At 37.5% G+C, this 27,278-nt stretch overlaps 2 protein-coding genes across 2 annotated transcripts; one reads left to right on the top strand and one right to left on the bottom strand.

Annotated features, from left to right (window-relative positions):
- The first annotated feature begins 937 nt into the window (after positions 1–937).
- Positions 938–7,499, top strand: kcnk5b (potassium channel, subfamily K, member 5b). Its single transcript, XM_065263759.2, has 5 exons — positions 938–1,282; positions 2,741–2,852; positions 4,187–4,353; positions 4,471–4,639; positions 4,833–7,499. Exons 1-5 carry the CDS (start codon positions 1,097–1,099, stop codon positions 5,507–5,509), a joined length of 1,311 nt encoding a protein of 436 aa, XP_065119831.1. The 5' UTR covers positions 938–1,096; the 3' UTR covers positions 5,510–7,499.
- Positions 7,500–15,044: 7,545 nt separating this feature from the next.
- Positions 15,045–20,861, bottom strand: syt14b (synaptotagmin XIVb). Its single transcript, XM_065263761.1, has 4 exons — positions 20,109–20,861; positions 19,886–19,979; positions 15,497–15,643; positions 15,045–15,319 (listed from the first exon to the last, which is right to left on the bottom strand). Exons 1-4 carry the CDS (start codon positions 20,859–20,861, stop codon positions 15,048–15,050), a joined length of 1,266 nt encoding a protein of 421 aa, XP_065119833.1. The 3' UTR covers positions 15,045–15,047.
- Between the last annotated feature and the right edge of the window lie 6,417 nt (positions 20,862–27,278).

Below are 27,278 nucleotides of genomic sequence, written 5' to 3'. Positions count from 1 at the left end.
ATTCTCTACTCTAATTATTCATTTCAAGCAGCCTTTAAGTTAGTACTTTCCCTAGTTTCAGGTAAGCTTAAGTGTTTGGCTGAAAAGCAGTTGCTAATAAAATTATTAAGCCTATTTGGAGAAAGATATGTTTAATGTGAAAAAATGTCAGTCCTCGTGTAAAACGAAAATATAACGAGGCCTAGAGTAGACTACTTGTTCTGAGCAGGTGTTGTCAGTGAACAGGCTGTAAAGCTGTTGGTTAAGTTACAGACACCTATAAAAACTAATACTGATTATCTGGGAAACATGATCTTACAGCAGTTGTCATTGTTTGTGTCAAAGAAGTTGTGAATTTGTTGTAACATTAAAACAGGAGCTCATGACTTACTCGAATGCTTGGAGCCGCTCCAGTGGCTTTCTCTATGAGTGAACGAGAATGATAGTTATTGAACAATTCCAGTATATGCTTTTTCATTGGTTGTTGGGTTAAATCTTACGCAGATACAACAGTGCTAGTTTCTGATTGGCTGTTGTGTAGCCGCTTTCTTTTTTTTTGATTGGCTAAAGTGGCATGCACGAACTCTAGTCGCGCTTGATTTCTGCCCGGTTCCGAATCCATAGAGAGCGTGGCACTTGCGGCATATTAACTATATGATAAATAGCTTTTCTGCGTGAGAAATACAATGTAGTGCGTGAGTGCGTGACAAAAGACAGAAATGAGTGTGAGAGCCCTGTATTTAACAGAGGTGCACATTTATATTTTGAGACAACAGGAGCTCCCTTGGGACCTCATAGAGAAAAGGGATTTGGCTAAAGCAATGTTTAAATTTAAGAGGAAAGTAAGCATTTCAATACTTTCTATGACTACTTCATATGCGGATGCCTACAGTACATTATGAAAAGACAAAAAAGAAAAGGCTTAAAAATTTGCAGTTTGCCAAAACACTCATTTGTTAGAAACTTTTACCTACAGGCGTGGCCGCGTGGCAAGATACCACTTCCTCGTCACTGTCGTCACCATTACGTGTATGGCACGCATAACCAACAACTTGGGAAGTTCAACATTGTTTAGGCTTAACATAACCAAGCACAGTGGTGGATTTACTTTGATATTATGGCAGATAAAGGACCCATCTTGACTTCAATCATAATTTTTTACTTGTCTATCGGAGCTGCGATATTTCAAATACTCGAGGAACCAAACTGGAAATCAGCTTTAGAAGATTATAAAACCCAAATGGCCGATATATTGAAGAAATATCCTTGCTTAAAAAAGGATGATTTGGATGAGATCACTAAGGTAATCTATATTTATTCTTAAAAGCCAAAACTGCATGTGTGGATTTTTGTGGGGTAAATTTGCCAGAAACTCGTGCAGTGGAAAGTTGTGAAGTGTGTTTACTAAACATTGAATCGAGCTGATGTAGCTAATACATGTTGCTATGCGGGTAACTTCTTTGAGTAAATGACTGTGCAATTTTAATCAAAGTTTTAATACAGGCTGATCACACACACGCAAATTGTTATGCGAGCTTTCTATGTATAACCCTTAAAAGCATATCTTGTGTATCAAAACGTGTCTGGGTTTATTATCCTCATAATATTCACAAACGCTATTGTTCTATTTTTGCGGGCTTTTCCCTCGGGGGCAATAAAAGTGTGCAAGCCAGCATAAGAAATGTGCTATTTATACCTGATAAAACACACACACACACACACACACAATACAGACGCGGTTATTAAAATCCATGTGGATTATTCAATGAGAGTTTATTAAACATGACAGTTTAATCGTTCTCCAATAATTCTGTTTGTTGGGAGTCATATAAAAATGTAAAAACGAAACCCTACACTTTCTCACGCTTTCGCCATGTGTAATAGCTAGATGTCATAATCATGTGGCTGTTATGAAATACATTTAAGTTATAATGCAGACACAACAATATTAACGTATCGAAATACACTGGACGTCCTATGTTTGGCTAATTAGTCTGGGTTTTGGGTGTGTTTGTTTGCTTAGCTGGTAACAAGTGGCAACGCCGGCCTTAGGAATGTGGTTTTCACATATTGTACCTGATCAAATTCACACACTCTCAATACAGACTTGGTTCTTAAACGAAACTTGGTAGAAAAAGGCGCGTCCACGTGGATTTTGTATTGAACACGGGATCAAAGCACACACGTTCTACTAGTTTTGATGGTTGGGGTCATGTTAAAAGACCCAGTTCCTCCGGTTTTTACAGCATGTTTGATGATGCCATAAACATATGTGATGCCATAAACATATGCTACTGTAAAATACCTTTTATATATGTTATAATGGACAGAACATTAACTTAAGGATCGAAGTAAACTGGAAGTCCTACAGTCCCCAGCGTATTTATTTAGCCAAGTTAGTTTAGGTTTGGGGTGTGTGGGGGGGTTTGTTTGCTTGCCGGGCAATTTAGGTGTCTAAAATGTTTACAGTCTGCAGACATCCAAGCTGACTGCAGTCACGCAAAGCTTGTAGTTTATGAGGGTTTGCTTACAGTATATCTGAAACAAAACCGTATACTTTCCTGCTGTTATGACTGTCTGATCTGTTTTTTTACACAACCAATATGAGCTTTAGTTTTGAGTGGAGTAAAATTATTTTGTTTATACAAACAGCAGGCCTATGTGTTTCTCTTAACAATCTTTGTTTTTTTCATACTCAGTTGATGATACGTTTTTAGTCTTTTGTATTTATAGTCTAAATATCATTTTGTTTCACCATCAGGTTGTGGCTAAGGCGGCTGGATTAGGTGTGACCATAACAGGAGAAAAACAATTCAATATCTGGAAATGGGAGAATGCTGTTATTTTTGCTGCCACGGTCATTACTACCATAGGTAGATAATTTAAATTTTTTGCCTTTGGCAGATGCTTTTATTCAATGCAAATTAAAGGGCATTACAACAGGGGTTTTTAAACTGATGGCAGGGACCCCCACATAAGATGAACCTTTAGCCTTTAAGAATCCCTTTCCTAAAATATATATCCAGATTTTTTTATAAAGAAACATTTAGGTGCGGTTTCCAGGACAGGAATTAGACTAGTTCCAGACTAAAATAAATGTAAGAGCTGTCCAAACAGAAAACAACTTGCACTGACATATCTTGTTTTGCCTCAAAATAAAACAAACAATCTTTTTAGTAATATTTTCTAATTAAACTAGGGTCTAGTACTGGCTTAAGCTAATCACTTTCTGGGAAACCCTCCCTTAAACTGTGTTAGGCTACACAGACTTTTCACAATTTTAGCTTTGTCTTCTTGCTCTTAAATTTTCCTGGGGACCCCTTGGAAGGAAAACTAAGACTACTAGCCAAATGCACTACATCATATCTATATATAATAAATCCATTTTGACTAATTTGGGTAAAAACTTGTTTTCTATACCAAGAAAGTGAGAAGATGAAAACCACTATTTTCTTTTACAAACTTTCACATAGAATCTTTAGGTTATAAAAACATCAAATATTTAAATCCATTATTTGATTTTCAAAGATTTATTAAAAAAATTTTTTGCGATATGGGAAAAAAGGGAGAAAAGATGACAGAATAACACTGCAGATATTGCATTTTGCGTAAAATTAAGAATTTACTTTTAAATACTGACCTGATACAATACTGATTTTGGCGGCAACTCGGTTTTTTTTATGGCATTTATCGTGTTTTGGAACCAAACTCTTCATATATATATATATATAAAATGTATTTAATGTACGTTTTTTTCTTTACATTATACATGTATGTGTGTGTATTTATATATACATAATTATTATACACACATGATGTAAACAGAAACTTTAATTCGGCAATAGATTAGTTGCTATTAATAGTTATGCACCCCTAGTGTAAATGTTTTTTCGTCTGTGGCACATTTCTGCACAAGAGTGCCCTTTGCCCTTTTTGTAAGTTAGTATTGTTACACTTTAAGGAATATTGTTAAGAAATGCTGTGAGAGAACCATCATACATTTTGCAGCTATTAAGCAGAAATATTAGAAGATTAAACCCATAATCATCTTCTTAAAATAAACATTTACAGTGAAATAGCTGAAAAAGCATAAAACCTTTGTTGACATTATAAACTGTAGCATAGTATTACTGTATATCTCAACAAGGATCTGACTGTGGACAGAATGAAAATGTTTTACACTAAACTGTTTGCTTAATGATTGCAGGTTATGGTAATGTTGCTCCGAAGACTGCCGGAGGTCGTGTTTTTTGTATCCTATATGGCCTTTGTGGCATTCCATTGTGTCTCACGTGGATAAGTGAGTTGGGCACTGTCTTTAGTGACAGAGCAAAGCGCCTAAGTCAGGTTCTTCTCCACAAACGGCTCACTGCGGTAAACTTTTACACTCATGTTATTTTAACACAATATAAACAACATATCCAAAATAATTGCTTTACATTAGGAGCTCTTATTTTTTCATTTACCAAATAAACAATTTCTTTTTTATAGAGAAAGGTTCAGTTCATTTGCACAGCTGTATTCCTTTTATGGGGTTTCCTGGTTCACCTGATCATCCCATCATTTGTGTTTATGACCTGTGAGCAATGGACATACTTGGAAGGCCTCTATTTTTCTTATACCACCATGACCACTGTAGGTTTTGGAGACTATGTAGCAGGTATCTAGATCACATTCAATTTAAATCTAGTTGTTTTTGCTCCACTTAATTACACAAAAAGAAATCTTTTTTGCTTTAGAACAAATCCCATAATAAAAAGAATAAAACGTTGATGATATTATAACATTTTTGATAAGAAGAAACTTGCTCTCTTTAGTGGAAAAAGATTCACAAACATTGTGTTTTCATACAGGTGTGAACCCAGATATGGACTACCCGGCTCTTTACAGATTCTTTGTGCAGCTGTGGATTTGCATGGGTCTTGCCTGGTTGTCTCTGTTTTTCAGCTGGAATGTGCATATGGTGGTGGAGGCTCATAAAGTCCTCAAAAAAAGGAGGTTGAGACGTCACAGACTACCCATTGATGACTTTTCTGAAACCAAACCATTATTGAAAAAATCTCCAAAGCCACCACCTCTCTCTGGCGTCATTGACATCTTTAAGTTTATGTCTGAAAAGGTTGAGGACTACAGCGATGTCATCCAATCTATTAGAGCAGATGAGAAGAGGAAGAGAAATAAGACTGGCACGGAGGAACCAGAACTGGCACGATCCAAAAGCTGCAGTGACCTCCTGAATGGTCTTGTGATCCCACTCGAACACTCTCCTCGTCTGAAAAGAATGTTCAGCGTCAGTGCGAACATGTGCATGGTCACAGCTGATAAATCAACAGAAGATCTCAACAAAAATCAAGAGGAACAGAAACTGCCAAAGGAAACCCATAAAGATTTTTGCTGTACGATAGACCCACCACCAGTCTTTCAAAGTCCTACACAAAGCCCTAATATTACCAATAATGTTGACTCAAGGTTTTTAGTATATAGAGTACCAGAAGACCAAATATCAGGAAGGAGAAAAAGTGCTGGTTGAAGTAGAGACTATCTGATCTAAAACATCTTTCTACAGTTACGTTCTGCATATCACGAATGCTGGAAACCATGAATTGTGAAGATCATTATTATGGCTGAACTAAACAGCTGAAGGGGCTAAAGCCGGTGCTATCAGTAGCACTTAAGACACTAGGAATATGACTCCAAGACCAAAGAAGTTTTTGCCAGTCTTCATACAGATGTTTCCTTTTCCTACTGTAAGTAAAGCTGCAAAGTATGACTGCAGTTTATGAGACACTAAAGTGATTGAGTTCACAGAATTGAAAACGTTTAGGTAACACACGGGGTATTACAATCAGTGTGTGACGAAGATAAATATGTGAGGGTTGGCAGAGGAAGTGAAATGCATTTCCTCCCGTGCCTGGACCTTCACAGATGTTGTAGTCACTGGGTTCATTCTTTTTCATTCTGTCAGATCATTTCTCTAAATAAATGTTACCAGAATCAAGAATCTCTGGCTGTTTACAATGGCATGTTGTTTTACTGCACATAGGGATGCAGCGATTAACCGTCACGGTTAAGTAACTGTAAAGCCTTCGCTACACCGCGTGTTTTTGTTTCACGCACGCACGCACGCACGCACAAACCAGATCCACGAAGCACCAAGAGGCGCATGCGTCATGATGCATTGTATGACAAAGCTCCGCGTTCAAAAGAGTATGTGCGCGTGACGCGTCTCTTGGTGGTTCGTGCATCTGGTTTGTGCATTGTATGACAAAGCTCCGCGTTCAAAAGAATATGTGCGCGTGACGCGTCTCTTGGTTGTTCGTGTGTGTGTGTGTGTGTGTGTGTGTGTGTGTGTGTGTGTGTGTGTGTGTGTGTGTGTGTGTGTGTGTGTGTGTGTGTGTGTGTGTGTGTGTGTGTGTGTGTGTGTGTGTATGTGTGTGTGGGGGTGGGTGTCTGTGTGCGCGCGCACCTGCATCTGTACATGAAAGAGCCACACTTCAATCGGTCTACTCTGTACAGCATTAAAAACCTCCTGCTCGCGGATCAAACCCGGGCGGGGCTCCTGGTGGTCTGACTGCATTTCATTACGTTGAATTATTTTAACGCGTTAATGATTAATTAATGAATAGCATGAGTTAACACGTTAATCTTGCCACCCCTAATATTTATATTTGATTTTTGTGTAATATTAAGCTACACCTGTCAAAATGACTGGCAGTACCTGGCCCAGGATGACCCTGTGTTATTATTCGTTTTGAGAGGCTCTTATCATTTTTACTTCATATATTTTACTTCAATACTTCAAACAAACCAAAATAATATAACTTTATTCAGTCCAAATGTAAAATTACATTTATTCAAAAGATCATTAAAATGAATAGCCTACAGGTTTTAAGGCACCTATACTGTTTAAGTCAAAGCCAGCTAAGTTATTATTATTATCATTTGTCCAAGAATTTTAGAAAAAATACACAAACTGAAAATACAGAAAAATGTAGCAATTGATTAAAAATGTATTCATGTGATTTTATACATTAATGTTGTGAAATAAATGAATCCTTAATAACCGTACAACCGTGAATATTTATCAGACTATAACCGTACCATCAAAATCTATAATCGCTGCATCCCTAACTGCACAGTATATATGTATAATGTATGCAAACTGTTTCTTAATAAATAGTATGAAAGGCACTTTAAACAGCATGCAGATTTGTTATGCAATATGTCTTAAAGGAAGGAAATATGTTAAAGATCACAGTTGATAATATTCCAATTCCTTCATCAAACTAAGCACATCCTATTGTTGGTAGTTTAATAACCATTGTTTAGTCGGCTCAACTTCAATTTGTGAAAAATTTTGCCACTACTGAGGTAGGGCATTCTCAGGATTTCACAAAATTACCAATTTTTTTGGATTTGTTTTAAGGCAAACATCTGTCTAATTGTGGATTTTGTGCATGAAATTTGTCTTTGGATTTTTTTGTATGTTCTATCCTGAAAATAAAAAGTATTTTTCCACATTTTGCTCTTATCTGCTGTTTACAGAAGTTGATAAACAACATCTTGTCCGTTGGTTCTATACAAATTAAGATGTAAAAAACCACACAATGTTTAGATAATAATGACTTAAAGGAATAGTCTACTCATTTTCAATATTAAAATATGTTATTACCTTAACTAAGAACTGTTGAATCATCCCTCTATCATCTGTGTGTGTGCACGTAAGCGCTGGAGCGCGCTGCGACGCTCCGATACCATTTAGCTTAGCCCCATTCATTCAATGCTGCCATTTAGAGATAAAGTTAGAAGTGACCAAACACATCAACGTTTTTCCTATTTAAGACGAGTAGTTATACGAGCAAGTTTGGTGGTACAAAATAAAACGTAGCGCTTTTCTAAGCGGATTTAAAAGAGTAACTATATTTTATGGCGTAATAGCACTTTTGGGAGTACTTCGACTTGGCGCAGTTTTGATGAGAGTGAGAGTGAGAAGGGGAGCGGACTTTTCAGGCGAGTCGAAGTACTCCCAAAAGTGCTATTACGCCATAAAATATAGTTCCTCTTTTAAATCCGCTTAGAAAAGCGCTACGTTTTATTTTGTACCACCAAACTTGCTCGTATAACTACTCGTCTTAAATAGGAAAAACGTTGATGTGTTTGGTCACTTCTAACTTTATCTCTAAATGGCAGCATTGAATGAATGGGGCTAAGCTAAATGCTATCGTAGCGTCGCAGCGCGCTCCAGCGCTTACGTGCACACACACAGATGATAGAGGGATGATTCAACAGTTCTTAGTTAAGGTAATAACATATTTTAATATTGAAAATGAGTAGACTATTCCTTTAACACCTGTAGTTCATAGTTTAGGGTTAGATTTTTTTTAAGGCACAATATGTAAGAGTAAGCTATATGGATTATAATGTCCAAAAACATAACATAAAACTTATATAAAAACAAAACGTCTGACCATTACTTAGAATATAAACGAATCAAGTATAACCAATACTTAATATTTAAAAGTGGTAATAGACACATTTTCTCTGTGTGTAAACCTGTAAGTAAACTGATCCTCATGTTCAGACGCTTGAGGAAGAGGCTGACCCCTGGTTACTACATAGTGTGCAAGTCATAGGCCGCCACCACCAGGCTTGTTGTTTTAGAAGTTTTAATGTCCATCCATATTTATTTTTCAATCTATTTTTTTAAGATACAAACAGAAAATACAGGAAATCTGTAAAAAAAATGTATTCTTTATGCGTCGTCTGTGTTTAGTGTGACCTCTCTCATTTTATAAACACATCTTGAGCGTTTTTGAGCAGAATGAAGTCAAAATATTAATTTCTTTAAAATTAGAAATTAGGATTTAATTTTATTTAGGTTTAAGAGATCCTGCAGTTTCCTGCTATTGCTCAAGTGGACGGGGAGTTTACCCTAAAATCTTGACAGTTGACACTTCAGTTTTTATTTTTATACAGTTTTAATAATTTATACACATTTCCTGTATTTTCTGGATGTATTCTATTAAAGAGACTGAGAAACAATTATATATGATCACTATAACATTGCAAAAACAACTAATCTAATTCTGGCATGGTGGCCTAAGACATTTGCACAGAACTGTATATATATAACTTCTTTATTTCTATAACGGACTACCACAGAGGTCTGTTCAGTCAAATTTATTGAACAGAATGTTGCTTGCATGCCAGACTTGCATATCACCCAACAGACATAAAACAATGAAGCCAATATTCTTCTATGTTGCTTCATAAAAACCCATATAATGAAATACATGCGTTGCTAAATTTAAAGAGCGTTTTTGTTTCTGCTGCTGAGCACATCACCAAAACAGGCCTTGCACTTGCATGCAACACCTCTCTACTTAGGTGGGAAGTGTGAATGCTGCTTTTTGATAATGCAATTCAATGCAATGCAATGTAGAACTGGTCTAAAGGATCTGCAAACAAACACAACACCAATTACATTTTATTCTGAACAAAAAATGGTACAAACACTTGGTTATGAGGCAGCTGGTCATAACATCTTTCATGTGGTGGTGACAACAACAACATTCTTCCTACCAATTTCATCCTAGTAAATTATACATGTGCAAATGTGCTTAACAGTGTTATAACTGTCCTGCCAATGAGTCCAAGAGGGTGTGTCATTGGCAGATGTGCTGGCCCTTTGATTCCTTGATCTGGGTCCAGTGTTCTTCCTGCTTCTCAGTGATTATGTTGAGGGCCAGCGTATCCCAACCCAATGAACCCATGGGCTTTCTTTTTTTCATGCTGCTCTGTCGACTGTACACAGATACCTACAGGGTAACCTCAAACAAATGTAACAGTGCCACCTGAAAAACAAATGCTTTGTGGTTGGATTGACCAGGGCATACAGAGGACATCTCATTCTCTTTGGAGTCTAGCAGTGTGAGCTTCACATCGGTGTGTCTGATGAAATGGGAGACAAGAGAGTGAGCCAGCACCACCTGGTGGTGATGATAAGCATATCCACCAATAAGTCAAACACATAAAGATAAGGGCTGAATCCCTTTATTTTACAGCTGCATATGTCATGTGATTAAAGGCCGGGTATCTGATTTTGAAAAATGCTAACAGTAGCATATAGCAGTGGTTCTCAATTCCAGTCCTCGGGACCCCCCTCCAGAATTTTTTAGATGTCTCCTTATATGAAACACCTGATTTCACTCATCAGGCTCCTTAATTAACACACTAACAAGCTGATGAACTGAATCAGGTGTTTCATATAAGGAGACATCTAAAACATTCTGGAGGGGGGTCCCGAGGACTGGAATTGAGAACCACTGGCATATAGCACTGAAATCACGATCCCACCCTCCATTCAAATTGCCATCCAAAGCCACGCCTCCTCCAAAACGCATGATCAAGCAAAGACCGTACTTCCACATCTCTTGCAGAACAAAATGAATAACATTACCAAAATAACGAACATAAACAACTGTTTTAAATCAGAATTAGTTAAAGCACGTTTTCGGCTGTGTAGACGTAGTAATATATAGTTACGCTGATTCGTAAAGGATGGGTGTTGATGTTTAATATGTCATGCAAAACAACAAATATGCTGCGAAAATTATTTACCAATTCACTTTATAAGGTTTTAATAAATCTTATTCGTTCTTAGATTACCTGCAGCATACCAGCAAGACCTGTTTTGGTGCTGGTTGGCTGGTTAGACCAGCATAATTCCCATGCTGGTCCATGCTGGTTTAGCTGGTGGTCATCAGCATCAGCAGGGTGGTATTAGCCTAATATCAGTTGCCAGCTAGTTTAATATATTTCTAATTTTAATTGCATGACTTCAGTCTCCTCAAAAAAGCTCAAGATGTGTTACGTGCCAAGAGAGGTCACACTAAATACTGACTGATGACTGAAGAAGACATTTAGTCATGAAAATTGTTTTGTTTTAAATTTTGTTAACATATTTCCTGTATTTTCTGTTTGTGTCTTAAAGGAACACTAGACGTTTCTCAATGTCAAGGAAGGATCCTCGGAAGCTAGAATTTCGAGGATGCTACGTCATCGACGTCCGTCGAAGGACTGTTCCAATGTCGAGGATCCTCGAAATTTCAGCCAAGGACTGAGTCCTTCGTTTGAGAAATATCCCATGTACAGGAAAGGATGCAAATTTGTATCCTTCGCGCTCTTCACGCGCTGAAATCACCCACAATCCTATGCGCGCAGCACCGAAAGCACACCTTTCAATCACACAATGACGTAATGACGTGCACTTGCTAGCCTGTTCCATTTAACGTGTTCTCCGAATGCTTAAAAGGAGCCTCGCCTAGCCTCTGAAGGAAGTGACTTTTAAGGACTAGTCCTGCCAAGGAAGTATCCTTGACATTGAGAAACGGCTACGGCTACTATGTAGGCAACTGATATTGCAGTCACAAAACTTGTGGCTAAAGCTGGTACTGCAATCACACAACTGGTGGTCAATACACAACATGACAACATAAACATTAGTTGAGGGCTGCAACTCCACTTTTTAAATGACGTAGGGGCGGTTTCCCAGACAGGGATTAGACTAGTCCTAGACTAAAATAAATGTAAGAGCTGTCAAATCTGTAAACAAGTTGCAATGACATATCTGAAAATAGTTTGGCCTCAAAATGCACACAAGTAATGTTTTTAATAAGGCATGTTTGTTAAAACTAGTTATATTTCATAAGTAAACTAAGGTCTAGTCCTGGCTTAAGATAATCTATGTCCAGGAAACCAACCCAATATCCTGGCCGGACCACTGTTGTCAGTGATTTTTGAAGTATTTGAAATGAAACAGATTTTTTAATGTCTAGTGACATATTAGTGCCATTTAGGATTAATTGATATAAATTACTTACATACAGTTTCTTCAAAAAAAGAGTGAAAAATAAACATGGATGGACATTAAAACTTTGCTAAAACAACAAAGCTGGTGATTGTGGCCTAAGACTTTTGCACAGTACTGTGTCAGGATCCCATCTCCAGCACCATCCACGTCATCATTTACTCCTCCCACTCGTTTCCACTCTCCCCTGAATACTAATCCCCATCACCATATCTCTTTAAAACCCCCACATTCCCATTCACTCTTTGTCTGATCTCATCTCATATGGACACTCAGACCGACCTGTGCTACTCACCTGAAGTCATCTTCAGTCGCCCTCCGGGAATCCTCCATCAGCAATAAAAACGATATTATTATTATTCAGCTAAGTGCATTCCAGAACTTCATACATCAATATACTCAACTGATATCCCGCTGCTTCTGTGTGTGTTTTAATACAGTACTGTTTCACTTACCTTCAGTCCACTTCCTGGTTCTGTGCGTATTGTCATTCATATGTGGTCCATCAGAAGATAAAAACACTGGCATGTTTTTAAATATAAATCCATCCTGGGTTTACTTCAGTCTTTTCTTTGTACATACATTTGCATGATTTTTTACATACATTTTTACATGCTTTGGAGAATGAAACATCGGGCTGTAGATGTTTTAACTAGTTTTATATTGATATTGAAATTTGATGTATTTGCTTGTGTGTGTATATGTGTATGTATTGTTGATGTTATTTGTTTAAACTAAAAACGTGCTTGTATCTGTCAATCTTGGCCAGGTGTCCTTGTAAAAGAGATTTTTAATCTCAATGTGCTTTATTTCCTGGTAAAATAAAGGTTTAATAATAATAATAATAATAATATAAATTAATAAATAATTTACTGATATTTACAATTAAGACTGATTTTATCATATTTATTTATATAAAGGTCTTTGGTTGTTTTTTTACATTATTAAATATTAAGGGCTGTTTCTATGTAAGCTTCAAAGACATATGGTTTAATTTGATACTTTTCATCCATCATATTAATTATGTCCTATAAAAATAGCGTTTTCATTTAAAGCTGCTTAAAAACAATGAAACATTGTTAAAAATCACTATATACACAAATTTGATTAAATAATCACCCAAAGCGTTCTGTTCTACACACATGAACCAGAATGTTTCTGTGTAGACAGACAATTTATAACACCTTCAAAGCCACAACTTTTTTGGGGTTAAATTAGCCCTGTATCATCTACAACCCCAAAACAGAAAAAGTTGGGACACTGTAGAAATTGTGAGTAAAAAAGGAATGGAATAATTTACAAATCTCATAAACTTATATTTTATTAATAGTAGAATATAGATAACATATCAAATGTTGAAAGTAAGATATTTTGAAATGTCATGCCAAATATTGGCTCATTTTGGATTTCATGAGAGCTACACATTCCAAAAAAAGTTGGGACAGGTAGCAATAAGAGGCCAGAAAATTTAAATGTACATTTAAGGAACAGTTGAAAGACCAATTTGCAACTTATTAGGTCAATTGGCAACATGATTGAGTATAAAAAGAGCCTTTCAGAGTGGCAGTGTCTGTCAGAGGTCAAGATGGGCAGAGAATCACCAATTCCCCCAATGCTGCAGTGAAAAATAGTTTTCTGAGTTTCTCAGAGAAAAATTGCAAAGAGATTGAAGTTATCATCATCTACAGTGCATAATATCATCCAAAGATTCAGAGAATCTGGAACAATCTCTGTGCGTAAGGGTCAAGACCGGAAAACCATACCGGATGCCGGTGATCTTCGGGCCCTAAGACAGCGCTGCATCACATACAGGAATGCTACTGTAATGGAAATCATAACATGGGCTCAGGAATACTTCCAGAAAACATTGTCAGTGAACACAATCCACCGTGCCATTCACCGTTGCCAACTAAAACTCTATAGGTCAAAAAAGAAGCCATATCTAAACATGATCCAGAAGCACAGGCGTTTTCCCTGGGCAAGGCTCATTTAAAATGGACTTTGGCAAAGTGGAAAACTGTTCTGTGGTCCAACGAATCAAAATTTGAAGTTCTTTTTGAAAAACTGGGATGCCATTTCATCCGGACTAAAGAGGACAATGTCAACCCAAGTTGTTATTAGCGCTCAGTTCAGAAGCCTGAATCTCTGATGGTTTGGGGTTGCATGACTGCGTGTGGCATGGGCAGCTTACACATCTGGAAAGGCACCATCAATGCAGAAAGGTTTATCCAAGTTCTAGATACATATGATCCCATTCAGACGTCGTCTCTTTCAGGGAAGACCTTGCATTTTCCAACATGACAATGCCAGACCACATACTGCATCAATTACAACATCAAGACTGCATAGAAGAAGGATCTGAGTACTGAAATGGCCAGCCTGCAGTCCAGATCTTTCATCCATAGAAAACATTTGGTGCATCATAAAAAGGAAGATGCGACAAAGAAGACCTAAGACAGTTGAGCAACTAGAAGTCTGTATTAGACAAGAATAGAACAACATTCCTATTCCTAAACATTGGTCCTCCTCCAGCTGTTCCTTATATGTACATTTAACTTTTCTGGCCTCTTATTGCTACCTGTCCCAACTTTTTTTGGAATGTGTAGCTCTCATGAAATCCTAAAAGAGCCAGTATTTGGCATGACATTTCAAAATGTATCACTTTCAACATTTAATTTGTTATCTATATTGTACTGTGAATAAAATATAAGTTTATGAGATTTGTAAATTATTCCATTCCTTTTTTACTCACAATTTCTACTGTGTCCCAACTTTTTCTGTTTTGGGGTTGTAAATATGAGCGATTCATTTGCCTTCAATTGACAACAATCACAGACAAACTCACAGGAAATTTACCAAATGTGTCCAGAAATAACCAGCATGAGAATCCATGAACTGTCTTCCTCATAACTAACACTTATATCAGTGATATGACAAATTGATGTTAAAATGAAATCATATTTTAATAAACCAACTAAAAATATTTAAAGTACACAAAAGGCCAAAGAGAGGTAAATAGATGACCAAAAAGAAAATGTATCTTAGTGTGTAATTACCATACATAGATAGTTTATGACAAGTGATGATAAAAAAGTCTAACAACATATCACAATATCAACTTGTGAACCTAAAGCAAACAAATCTCATTGAGACATGAAAACACCAATGTGAACATTTATATGAAGTGGGGCTGCGATTCTCACAGTAGAACACATCGGGGAAAGTGGCGGGGCGCCTTCTTCACCTCTGGCCCCAAAACAGTGGTACTGTCAATGGGTGCTTCCTCCTCAACATCCTTATTAAGGCAACTTTCTGTATCATCAGGGTCCTCACTGCATTCACTGACCTCACTTCCATTGGTGTCCACTGAGCTACTGCGGCCCATTGTACTACACTTTTTCATGTCCTCTTTGTCTTGGTATGGTGAAGACTGAGATTCATTCAGAGAACTTGAACCCTTTTTCCTTTTCACTGGATTTTGAGACAGAAACAAAACATTGATTATAATGTTATAGTGTTCATCATTTAAGACAAGAGTAGTCCATCAATTTGAAAAACTACAGGACTGTCTAAAACAGGTGTTCACTCTGTGACTGTTAACTTATTTTTAACTGAGTTTTTTTCTTTTAACCCATTTTTTCTATTTACCCTGCTCAGGTGAGGCCTCCCCACTGCAATCCTTTTTTTCACCCTTCTCTGAAACCCTATTTCCACGTTCACTTTTCTGCATGTCTTTATGGCTTTTTGGTGACTCGTCGTCACTCCCCGATAAACTTCTTTCTGGACAACTCCCATCTAAGGAAGAATAGAGATTTACATTTACATTACAAAAAACTCTAAAGGTTAAAAAATGCAGATACCCTAAGGTGAACTGATTTAGAACAGATGCATTAAAAACAACACATCAGTGTTGATTCTGGGACAACACACTAAATGCATGTATCCACCCATCTCTGTGTTAAGCCCTTTTCACACAGAAATTCCGTAAAATACACGTAAAATGCATCCTGGATTTTTCCGGAATAGTTAAGAGTTTTTGTTCGTTCACACTGCCAAGATTACACGGCATCTGATGGTCCCGGAAAGACACGTGACATGTTGAAAGTCCTGCCCTCTCTTCTACGCAGCGTCTGAAGTTTGCATATTATATATTATTTCTCTCTCCAGAAACAACTCGCGTGCATTTTTGTTTATGATAACTACTAGAGACTACTTATGAGACTACAAAGGAGCGCTTGAACGCACAGTTCTATGCTGGTGAATGATCTCAGCTTCTGAGTGGATATTTGACAAGCTCCCTGATTTCTGCTTTGATACAGTTTTCAGACATTTCTCATCGTGATTGTTTATATGCATTTAAAACCCGCATTTTGAGGAGCTGAACAATATATCTTGTTGGGATGACGCGTGGGTATTTTCGTTTATTATAGCTCAAATGAGCACGTGACGCGATATTCTTTTATGCTGCTGAATGATCTCCGTTTCAACGCAGTAAGTAACGAGCTAACTTACCTGATATCTGCTTCAGTCTAGTTTGCTGACATTTCTCGTAGTGAATGTTGTAAATCCCTCATTTTAAAGAGTTGAACCAACTTCATGTTGCCATGTCACGCGCGTCCTCACTACGGCACGTGCGTCATTGTTTATGCGTCTCATATATCATTTCCTGATAACTGCTTCAATCTAGTTTGCAACATTTCTCGTGGTGAATGTGTATATGCATGTTAGCTCTCGTTGTAAGGAGCTGAACCATAACTTGTGTTGTGATGATGACGCGCGCGTCCTCACTTCGACACGCCCTTTACGGGATTCTTGTTCACACAGAGGGTTACCCGCGTATCTTACTAGGTCCTCTTTCCGGCAACGATCCCAGAAGATTAACGGAACGAGTTTTTCGTTCACACAGACGCTTGTCTGGCAATTTTACGGGTATTTTCTGGGACCAGAGGTCTGTGTGAATGGGGTTTTATTGAAACAACACATTTTGTGTTATTTTTAACACAACTTGTGTTTTATTTGAACCCCAAATCAACACAATGACACATAGGGTGGGTTGCACCAACAAGGATTAAATTAAGCAGAGTTTAGAGCTAATCTAGGGTTTGTTGATCTCAGTTTAATTTTAATTTGAGTTGTGTTGCACCACTTAAATTTAAACACAGATTAACAAATCTTAGATTAAAACTTTAAACTGTATTAAACCCTTCATCTGCGATTTATTATGTCCGCCATGTTGAATTTTCCGGTCTAATTAAACAGCAACAATGTTGACATTGTCATTCATAAAGGAAAGAAACAGTTTATGCAAGCAAAGGTAATGTAATTTTTTTATTATAAATCACCTACATACAACGGTAGGCTAATCTAAAGGTCTGATTCAAATAAAAACATTTGACAATCTTTTAAAACAATTGTATTGATTAATAGATCAGGAAATATTGTGACAGGAAATAATCTAAAGCTCAGAAATTGTGATATAATGAACAAGATGTGTCGATGCATTTGTCATAAAGCGCCACCGTGTGTCCGTTCATTCACTGTCCTTCGTCTGACTCGAGCGCGCGTGACAGAGGAGAAGCACATACGAGCATTGGTAGCTGTCACCGGTGCTGTTAATAATCTTTTTGAGCCGCCAAACTTACTTTGTTGAGACGTCATACTAAACGCATCTTTGAATAGCGCCACCATGCTCGCGGTGTGTGTTTCTAATCATCTAGCAAGACATTTGATTGTAAAAAAAAAACATATTTAAACCTCCTCATATGCACGTTTAAAGTTAATCCCTCACTGGGATTTAAAACAGAGTTTAAAGCAATGGAGCAACAGGATTAAAGATAATCTAGATTTACTGTAAGATTTAAACCTAGATCAAAATGACAGTTTAAACTTAAACCTGTTTATTTTTAAACCGGTTTAGAGTTTGGTGCAACAGAATTATTAAATAAGCTTTGATTTAAACCAGATTTAGGCCTAATCCTTGTTGGTGCAACCCACCCTTAATGTGTTAAAATTAAACATGTGTTAAAAGATTAAATCAAAAAAAGTGAAAAATTAACACATCCTTTCTAAGGCTTTGTCCACACGAAGCCGGTGCATTCCCTATCCGATCATTTTTTTTCCTCGTTCTAAAAAAATAATCCGTAAACATGGCGTTGTCTCAAGAAATATCTGAGCACACACGAAACCACTGAAACTGACTGAAAGCGGCGTAGTATATCTGCCAGACCAGTATGGGGCGCTGTAATTCTGCCACAGATATACACTATACACGGGGAAGAAGACTTTGACATGCGCATAACCTTGCGCGCTGTATACGAACCAAGAAGAAGAAGTGATGGCAAACGCAACAACTTCAAGAGCAAAAGCGGAGTCTTTCTCCTGGTTCCGTGGTGGATCTAAGAGAATGTGGCGTATGGTGTTGTCCATTATCGCTTGTTGCTCACCACAATTGCATAGAAGCAATAGATTTTGATGTAATAAAGCTAGTAGGCGTAGTAGCTTCTGTAGCACGAACACAATCATGTAGTCCGCCGTTATTGTTGTTGCTGTTACGTGTGACGCTGCCGACACGTGATGTGATGACGTTTTCGCTTCACAAAATATACGGATTGGCCGTACACACGAAACCGCAAGGGTGTCGATTTCAGATTTATCCACTTTAGGACCCGGTTTCAAAAAATAGCGGTTCCAGTCTCCCAAAACGCCGGATCCGTGTGGACGAAACGCCAATACGATAAAAAATGTATACGTATACAGTGATTCGCGTCTCCGTGTGGACAGCCCCTAAGAGTGTATCTTGAAGATGAAGTGTTTAAGTTTTGGAATATCTTTTCAGCCAAGTTATCTTGTCTTCCATTAATCACAGGACAAGTAACCCCACTTCACAAAAAAAACCATGAGAGAAGTTGACACAGATCGAGATGGTCCTCACTGCGGAACACAACATCCAGGGGGCGGGGTTGGATCTAGATCCAACTCCTCCCACTTTATATACCGTACTTTGTTCCGCCATATGAACCAGTATATTTGCGTTGTTGCAGCCCGCAATTAGTTGCAGCCTGTGGTCGCCAACGTTTGCTCGTATCAATTTAAGTGTACGTTTGATTAATAATATAGTTAAGAAAGATTCATAATTTAGAAAGTATCACGGTTAGGTGTAAGGGGATAAGGACACGTTCCCGACAGTTTGATATCACTGAAGGGATTTATTTGTACATTATCCCACTTATTACACAGCTATTCCTATACGAGTAAATATAAAAACAAATTTATTTGATATATTTTATTAGCAAATTTTTAAAAAGTAAACCATCTACGAGGGAAACCTGTTTCCTAATGGCTGTAAGCAAAGACGCGTTAAAACAAGATCAAAGTCCATAAAAGATAAACATTCAATTTATTCAATTTCTAAATAACATGCCATAGCCTATATTTTTTAATAATTATGCATATTTATACTGTATCCATTAATAGGTCTTAAACTGCATGTGGTAAGATTACTCGTAGTAGGCTTACCCGAAATGTTTTACTCCAAAACAATATAGCAAAAAACTTACATTTCACCCTAAAGGCACTACTTTTATTGTAGTCATAAGTAAAGTTATTTTTTATGTCAAAATAATAACTTAATTTAGTTACGACTTAATGCGGAAATGGTAACGCAGCAACACGTGTATGACGTGTCTTGTGGTAAAACTGCCGACCAATTGGATCTCTAGATCGGGATCCAGCTCCGCCCCTGGATCTAAATCCAACCCCGCCCCCTGGATGTCGTGTTCTGCAGTGAGGCGCTACTGCACAGATCCCTAAAATAACACAAAACTGCTTCTAGGGAAAATTAACTGTCTGCTGACTAATCAAAAATGATCCCTTACAGAGAAATTAGAAGGACTAAACATTGTAAGTCAGAGTTTTAAAAGCTCATATTCATTCCTCAGTTTCTACAGGGATTCATCAAAGGAAAAACCAAAGAGAATTCAAGAGAAAATATACGACTGAAATACAGAACACCACTGCCAGCCCATCACACAGTCTCACCTTTACCCTTCTTGCTCTTCTTTGCATTTGAATTTGTGATCTTTCCTTTGATGTCCTCCTCCAGGTCTTCGTCACTGGAAGCTTTACCGTCTTTCTTTAGTTTTTCTCTTGATGAATATCCATTATCTGTCTTGTTTCTGGGTGAAGATCTTGATGTTTCACGTTCCTGACATGATGTCTTGTCTTTATCTTCTTCGTTTCCATTTATTCTCCTGCCTGTGGCTCGATTCAATCTCCCAGGACTTTCAGAACTATTATCCTCCTCAACATTCTCATGTTCTTCATTCTCTTCATAATTTGATGATTTTTTCATTGTTTTTGGGCCACCAGGCATTTCTTGAGAGTTTTGATCTTCCTGATTATTACTTAAGTGCACTCTGTTAGTTTTCTCATTACACAATTCACCATCCTGAGCAGCAGGCTCTTCTTTTAAAGTTCGATTATTGTTCCCTTTCTGGTTGTCAGTGGACTGAGCAGCACTTTGTGACTGGTTTGGGTCCTTTCTTTTACGATACCAACCTTTAGATGGGGCATAGCACCACTCCCACTCTTCTTCCTCAGCTCTTCTTGCTTCCTCTTGCCTTTCTTTCTCTCTCATTATTTCCTCTTCATCAACTTCCAGGGTCCACATAGAGTTCTTTTTTGACTTTTTGCTCTTTCGTCCTTCTCCATCTGTGCCTAGGTCTGAACCATAAGCTTCTGTCTCCTGCTGCTTCATCCAACGGCTCCTTCTTTCCTTTTGTATGTCATCAGAACAACCTTCAGATTCATCTTTTTTGAATTTGTCATCATCTTCTGTCTGCACTTTGTTGATAATTGTATTGACCTGCTCTGTAAGTTGGTCACTGACTGTGTAGGTGACATCACTCACGGCTGAGGACAAATCGTCCACGGCACTAGAGACAGTGGTTGAGACAGAGTCCAGGAGGGAACTGACTGAAGGAAGGCTCTGTTGGAAGTTCTTGAAAAATGCCATTGCTTTGTCCTTGTGATGTGTGTCTGCTAACTAAGTGCAAATTCTGTTGAAGAGTCAGCTTTAATGTTACATTTTATAACATTGATTTAATAAAAATATCCTTTGTAACAACACAAATTAACATATAAATGTGTTTTAAAACCTAGCAAGCTGACTAGTTCCAACACTCTAATAAATGCTGGGTTGTTTTTAACCCATGCTGGGTAAATACTGGACAGAACACACCGCTGTGTTTAACATTAGCCAGTGCTACGTTGTTGTTGTTAAGCAACCATGGGTGGTCGAGCAGTTGAGTCGAAAAAAACTAGCATTGGATACATTTTAAACCAGCTGTACACTATAAAAAAGGATGTGTTCATTTTTTACATATTTTTGTTTCATGCTATTTAACACAAATTCACTACCCTGTCATGTTGTTAGTGACCAAAAAAGTCATTACTCTTTGACATGCCCAAGACTGTGAAAAAGGTTTTAAAAAATCCAGTCCCACAATTACTTTTTATAGTGAAAATCTTTAATTTTGTGTGTTTTTCCCCAAATTGCTTAGACCACATGAACTTGGCAATTTAAGAGTTAAAATCATGGAATTTATTGTAAACATTTGGTAGTTTTGTACTTTCAGGACTGAGGTTGATTAACACATTTATGCAAAAATTGGACAAACATTCATCTGATAAATGATTAAAGCAGTTTAATTTAGTGGCCTTTTTTGTCCACTACAGTAACAACACAGGTAGTAAATTTGCCCACGGTATATTGTTTAGTTTTTGAAAAATTTCAAAACTGGTGATGCCTGCCCAGACTGTTGCACATCCTTAAGCAAAGCGAACCCTGGGGACCATGTTGATCTTACCATATCGCTCACCTCGCCTTCTCCAGCAATGTTGACAACCATAATTTTTTATGCAAGGTGACCCGACACTCATCAGTGAACACTGCTGCATTGTCCAGATCACATGGTCCCCATGGTTCGCTTTGGTGGAGGAGGTGCAACAGTCTGGGCATGCATCACCAGTCAGCGCAAAACAGATTTGGTTATTGTAGATGGCTCAGTCACTGCACATTCTTAACTCAGAAACATCAAAGAGCCCATCATCCCCCAATTCTGCCAGCACACCCCCAACTTTCTGTTCATGGAGGATAATGCTCCACCACATCATGCCAAAATTGTTACAGGTCGACTTTAGGAAGTCAGAGTGCCTCATATGGTTTGACCAGCAATGTCCCCTCACCTGAACCCCATAGAGCACGTCTGGGATCAGATGAAGCAGAGACTGGATGATCGTACCCCACCCTACGTGACCTGACAGAACTGCGTGTAGCACTTGTGAAGCGCATTGCCCCAGAACAACATCATGAGGCTAGTGAGGAGCATGAGACGTCGCTGTCATTGCAGCAAATGGTGGAAACATTTGCTACTGACATTGTCAATTTTTGTTATTTGGAGCTATCCTTGTTATTGTCAAAATTTTTGGGGTAATATAGATTAAACTAATGAAAATTGTGTTTCTTCTCATTCATTATTAGTAATATCAAAGAAAACTTATACTTATTTCATTAAAATTTTGAGCAAATAGGAAAAACAGGCATGTAAATAACAATATCCCTTACTTATTGTGAGTAGCGTATGATGTTTCATTGAAATAAAACTATTGAAAGTGTGTGTGTGTGTGTGGGGGGGGGATTACATAACGAAATATATGTTTTTCTCTAATATACATGGATTGTTGGCACCCCAAGACATTTTTATGAGTAAAATATTTCTGAAGTATATGAAGTATATTCCTATTGATATGAACATTTTCTAAATTCACATGAGATTCTTAAAAACTAGTTAATAAATGTTGATAATTGTGTGCAAAGAGACAATCTGCTTTATTAAAAATATATGTAATATACAAATGTGGGGAGGGTGTGGGGGTCGTGGAGCTTTTGCTATGTTCTTGGGGGGCCTTACCACTCTGAAGTTTGGAAAGCTCTGATGTAAGATCACCTGTCATTAATTCGTCCACTTCATCAGACATTATAAAATAGACTGTGAGCTGTTAATGGAGGTAGCAAAGAGGATTAAATGAAGGGGTGCCAATAATTGTGTCCAACGTCTATTTGAGAAAAACCTTTTTTATGATGTAATCCCCCCATTTTCAAATATTTTCATCAATGAAACATTGGATTTTTGTGAATTTTTAAAATAAAAGATAAAAAAGAGAAACAATGCAAATTTTATACAGCACTCTTTGCTTATATTTAACAAGCATGGCCGGACTTACCATTGGGCTTGAGCCCAGGGGCCCCGGCCAATAGGGGCCTCCGTGCTTGCTTGCGTTCGTTTGATTTGTTCAGTCGTTTTCATTTTTATGAAAGAGCCTATTGGTTGGTGCGGAATCAGGGCAGGACTTAACAGGGTGGAGGCCCCTGGGCTTGAATAAATTTTGGGCCCTACACTATCAGAACAAAAGCTGTCACTGGGACGGTACCCTTTAAATGGTTCCTAATATTGACCATTTAGGTACAGATATACAGTAGGTACATATGTACCCATTATATGCACTCTTTAGGTACAAAGGTGTACTACTTGAAAGGGTACCACCCCAGTGACAGCTTGTGTAAATTATCTTCTAAGAGTGCACACATACAGTAAACAACCTAAAATAAAAAATATATCATAGAACTATATTTTAGGGAAGTTTCCCGACAGGGTTTAGATTAATCCAGCACTAGGCCTATTGCTAGATTATATTAGGGCATTCAAGTAGTTTTTACAAACAAACCTTACTGGTGTGCGTCAAACATGCATTTTAGTCTGGGACTAGGATAAGACCTGTCTAGGAAACTGCCCCTATGTCTCTATAGCAGAACATAAGCCCAGTCTAAAATTAAATCATGTATTTTTAGGGATGATCCAAATTAATCTTGCACATTAAAAAATACCCCATAACAACATTTAAAATCATTGTGTTAGACTTAGCTTAAGAAAAAAATGAAATGTCTTGATAAACATTCACTTATTACACACCATATAATTATAAACATAATCAACAAGTGTATTTTGTGCATACTGTCTAAGCCTAAGTGGTGCAGTGTTTAACAATGAAAAACAAAAGATTTTAGGATGTAATATAATAATTATGACAAGACCATCATGTAATATTAGACACCAAAAACCAAAGTGGAGAAGATGATCATTAATTATTTTTTGCATCTGATATGAACGTAATACCTTAAAACCTTGAACGTAGATATAAAAATGAACACTTTTCAGAAGTTTAAACTGTGATTCTGTTAGCAAACATGCTGAAAGAGAAACTACAGGAAAGTTAGGCTAGCTAATTTAGTGTATTATATCAAAAACCATCAGGACATCAACATGGCCATAATTTAGTGAATCCTCACCTCCAGATGAAGTAATAAACTGGACTGATGATTTAAATGTTGATATAATCATGTGCGTTGTTAACTCTCCGGATTTTGTTATGTTTCGTAGCTCTGCTTCACTCGTTTATTTCTCCACAGGGACTGTTTGGTTAGTGTCGTGTGAGTTGCAGACTGCGAGCAGATTGGATTTCATTTGGCGCTACGCAGACCGCTTGGTGATGTCAAAGTACCGCGAGAGCGATTAGAAAGCAGACTTCTCTGTGTGATTTCTCGAATCGCTCTCGCGGTACTCTGATGTCATTCTGTTGGCTTTTGTTGAACAACATGTTTGGTGCTGCATTTAATTCGTTAATATATATATGTCATCTTGGTGCTGACGCGCTGAGTTTACCGCTTTTGAAAACCATAGATGCTAACGTTAGTATAATAGCGAAGACGCGAAATGAGAGTCATGAATGAGCTTTACAGATAATGAGAAAGAGCAACGCGAAAATGAAGCGCTCAGTATGAAAAAGATTACTAGAGTAGGCTATGGTCTTGTAACTCTGTTTTTTCTTGTTTGTTTGTAATCTAACGTGATACGCCGTTATACGCAATTTACCCACTAATGGTCAAGGATTTCCGTATATACCCATTTAAAAAAGCGTGAAAATACTTAACGGTGTGTGACAAACCTTTGACACTTTCATTCATAATTTGACATCTGACTGCAGACGGGTGTATTCATGTTGTTCAACAAAACGACAAAACAACCCAAGAAGAATGACATCAGAGTACCGCGAGAGCGATTCGAGAAATCACACAGAGAAGTCTGCTTTCTAATCGCTCTCGCGGTACTTTGACATCACCAAGCGGTCTGCGTAGCGCCAAATGAAATCCAATCTGCTCGCAGTCTGCAACTCACACGACACTAACCAAACAGTCCCTGTGGAGAAATAAACGAGTGAAGCAGAGCTACGAAACATAACAAAATCCGGAGAGTTAACAACGCACATGATTATATCAACATTTAAATCATCAGTCCAGTTTATTACTTCATCTGGAGGTGAGGATTTACTAAATTATGGCCATGTTGATGTCCTGATGGTTTTTGATATAATCCACTAAATTAGCTAGCCTAACTTTCCTGTAGTTTCTCTTTCAGCATGTTTGCTAACAGAATCACAGTTTAAACTTCTGAAAAGTGTTCATTTTTATATCTACGTTCAAGGTTTTAATGTATTACGTTCATATCAGATGCAAAAAATAATTAATGATCATCTTCTCCACTTTGGTTTTTGGTGTCTAATATTACATGATGGTCTTGTCATAATTATTATATTACATCCTAAAATCTTTTGTTTTTCATTGTTAAACACTGCACCACTTAGGCTTAGACAGTATGCACAAAATACACTTGTTGATTATGTTTATAATTATATGGTGTGTAATAAGTGAATGTTTATCAAGACATTTCATTTTTTTCTTAAGCTAAGTCTAACACAATGATTTTAAATGTTGTTATGGGGTATTTTTTAATGTGCAAGATTAATTTGGATCATCCCTAAAAATACATGATTTAATTTTAGACTGGGCTTATGTTCTGCTATAGAGACATAGGGGCAGTTTCCTAGACAGGTCTTATCCTAGTCCCAGACTAAAATGCATGTTTGACGCACACCAGTAAGGTTTGTTTGTAAAAACTACTTGAATGCCCTAATATAATCTAGCAATAGGCCTAGTGCTGGATTAATCTAAACCCTGTCGGGAAACTTCCCTAAAATATAGTTCTATGATATATTTTTTATTTTAGGTTGTTTACTGTATGTGTGCACTCTTAGAAGATAATTTACACAAGCTGTCACTGGGGTGGTACCCTTTCAAGTAGTACACCTTTGTACCTAAAGAGTGCATATAATGGGTACATATGTACCTACTGTATATCTGTACCTAAATGGTCAATATTAGGAACCATTTAAAGGGTACCGTCCCAGTGACAGCTTTTGTTCTGATAGGGCCCAAAATTTATTCAAGCCCAGGGGCCTCCACCCTGTTAAGTCCTGCCCTGTTAACAAGGGTGCCAGTATTGCCACAACTTTGTCATTTTGTGTTAATTTTGGGTTAAAATAAATAAAAGTGATAAAAACACAAGTTGTGTTAAAAGTAGCACGAAATGTGTTTCTCCAATAATAACACAAAGATGTGTCTAGTTTGGGACAATGCATTAAGTGTGTTGTCCCCAAAATAAGTGTGTTTATTCTTTCCAATATTTACCCAGCCTAGGTAAACAGCCCAGCATTTTTAAGAGTGCACTATCCAAATGGCAGAGAATATAACATGTTGGAGACAGGCAAAAGATCATTTAAAATACCTACGCAATATAAAGCACTAATTTGTCTATTCAGATATGTGATATGATATAACATCTACTCTAAATAGTGCTTCTCATGTTAACCTCATAAAAGGTCATGATCTAGCAATCTTAACAATTCTTCTTAACAATTCTTCAGAGTACATAAAAGTTTTTATAAAATAACACATTTAAGGAAAACCTAAGAAATACCAATATGCATTGTCAAGAACAAAAGGTTTAAAACTGTACCTTTTCTGTCACTTAGGTGGTGCCCTATGATTCAGTTTTGTACCTTTACAGTTATACAAAACATAAGACAATGTTGTACCTTTATACATTACTGTAGACCAGAGTTCCCCAAATCTTACCCTGGAGGGCCGGAGCACTACAGAGTTTAGCTCCAACCCTGATCAAACACACCTGAGCAAGCTAATCTAGACAATCACAGGTGGGTAAGTTTGATTAGGGTGGGAGCTAAACTCTGTGCTCCGGCCCTCCTGGGTAATATTTGGGGAACCATGCTATACACAATAGGTACACAATATTTCCTCCTTAGGGTGTAATATTGTACTCCAAAAGGTTTCAATGTGATGTATACCCATGAGGGTAAAATGAACATGAAAGGTACCACCCCAGTGACAGAGAGGTACAGTTTTAAACCTTTTTTCTGACAGTGAAGCATCATTGTTTGTGCTAGCAAGCATCATCAT

The sequence above is a fragment of the Paramisgurnus dabryanus genome, chromosome 12 (genome assembly GCF_030506205.2).
Source record: "Paramisgurnus dabryanus chromosome 12, PD_genome_1.1, whole genome shotgun sequence".
Taxonomy (NCBI): domain Eukaryota; kingdom Metazoa; phylum Chordata; class Actinopteri; order Cypriniformes; family Cobitidae; genus Paramisgurnus; species Paramisgurnus dabryanus.
The sequence above is the reverse complement of the archived record's forward strand: the minus strand, read 5'-3'. Positions and strand labels throughout refer to the sequence as shown.

Coding starts and splice junctions, on each gene's coding strand:
- kcnk5b (XM_065263759.2), top strand. CDS start 1,097: ATGGCAGATAAAGGACCCATCTTGACTTCAATCATAATTTTTTACTTG. Junction 2,853..4,186: donor CACGGTCATTACTACCATAG/GTAGATAATTTA, acceptor TAATGATTGCAG/GTTATGGTAATGTTGCTCCG. Junction 4,640..4,832: donor TTTTGGAGACTATGTAGCAG/GTATCTAGATCA, acceptor GTTTTCATACAG/GTGTGAACCCAGATATGGAC.
- syt14b (XM_065263761.1), bottom strand. CDS start 20,861: ATGGCATTTTTCAAGAACTTCCAACAGAGCCTTCCTTCAGTCAGTTCC. Junction 15,644..19,885: donor GAAGAGCAAGAAGGGTAAAG/GTGAGACTGTGT, acceptor ATTCTTCCTTAG/ATGGGAGTTGTCCAGAAAGA. Junction 15,320..15,496: donor GGAGGCCTCACCTGAGCAGG/GTAAATAGAAAA, acceptor CTCAAAATCCAG/TGAAAAGGAAAAAGGGTTCA.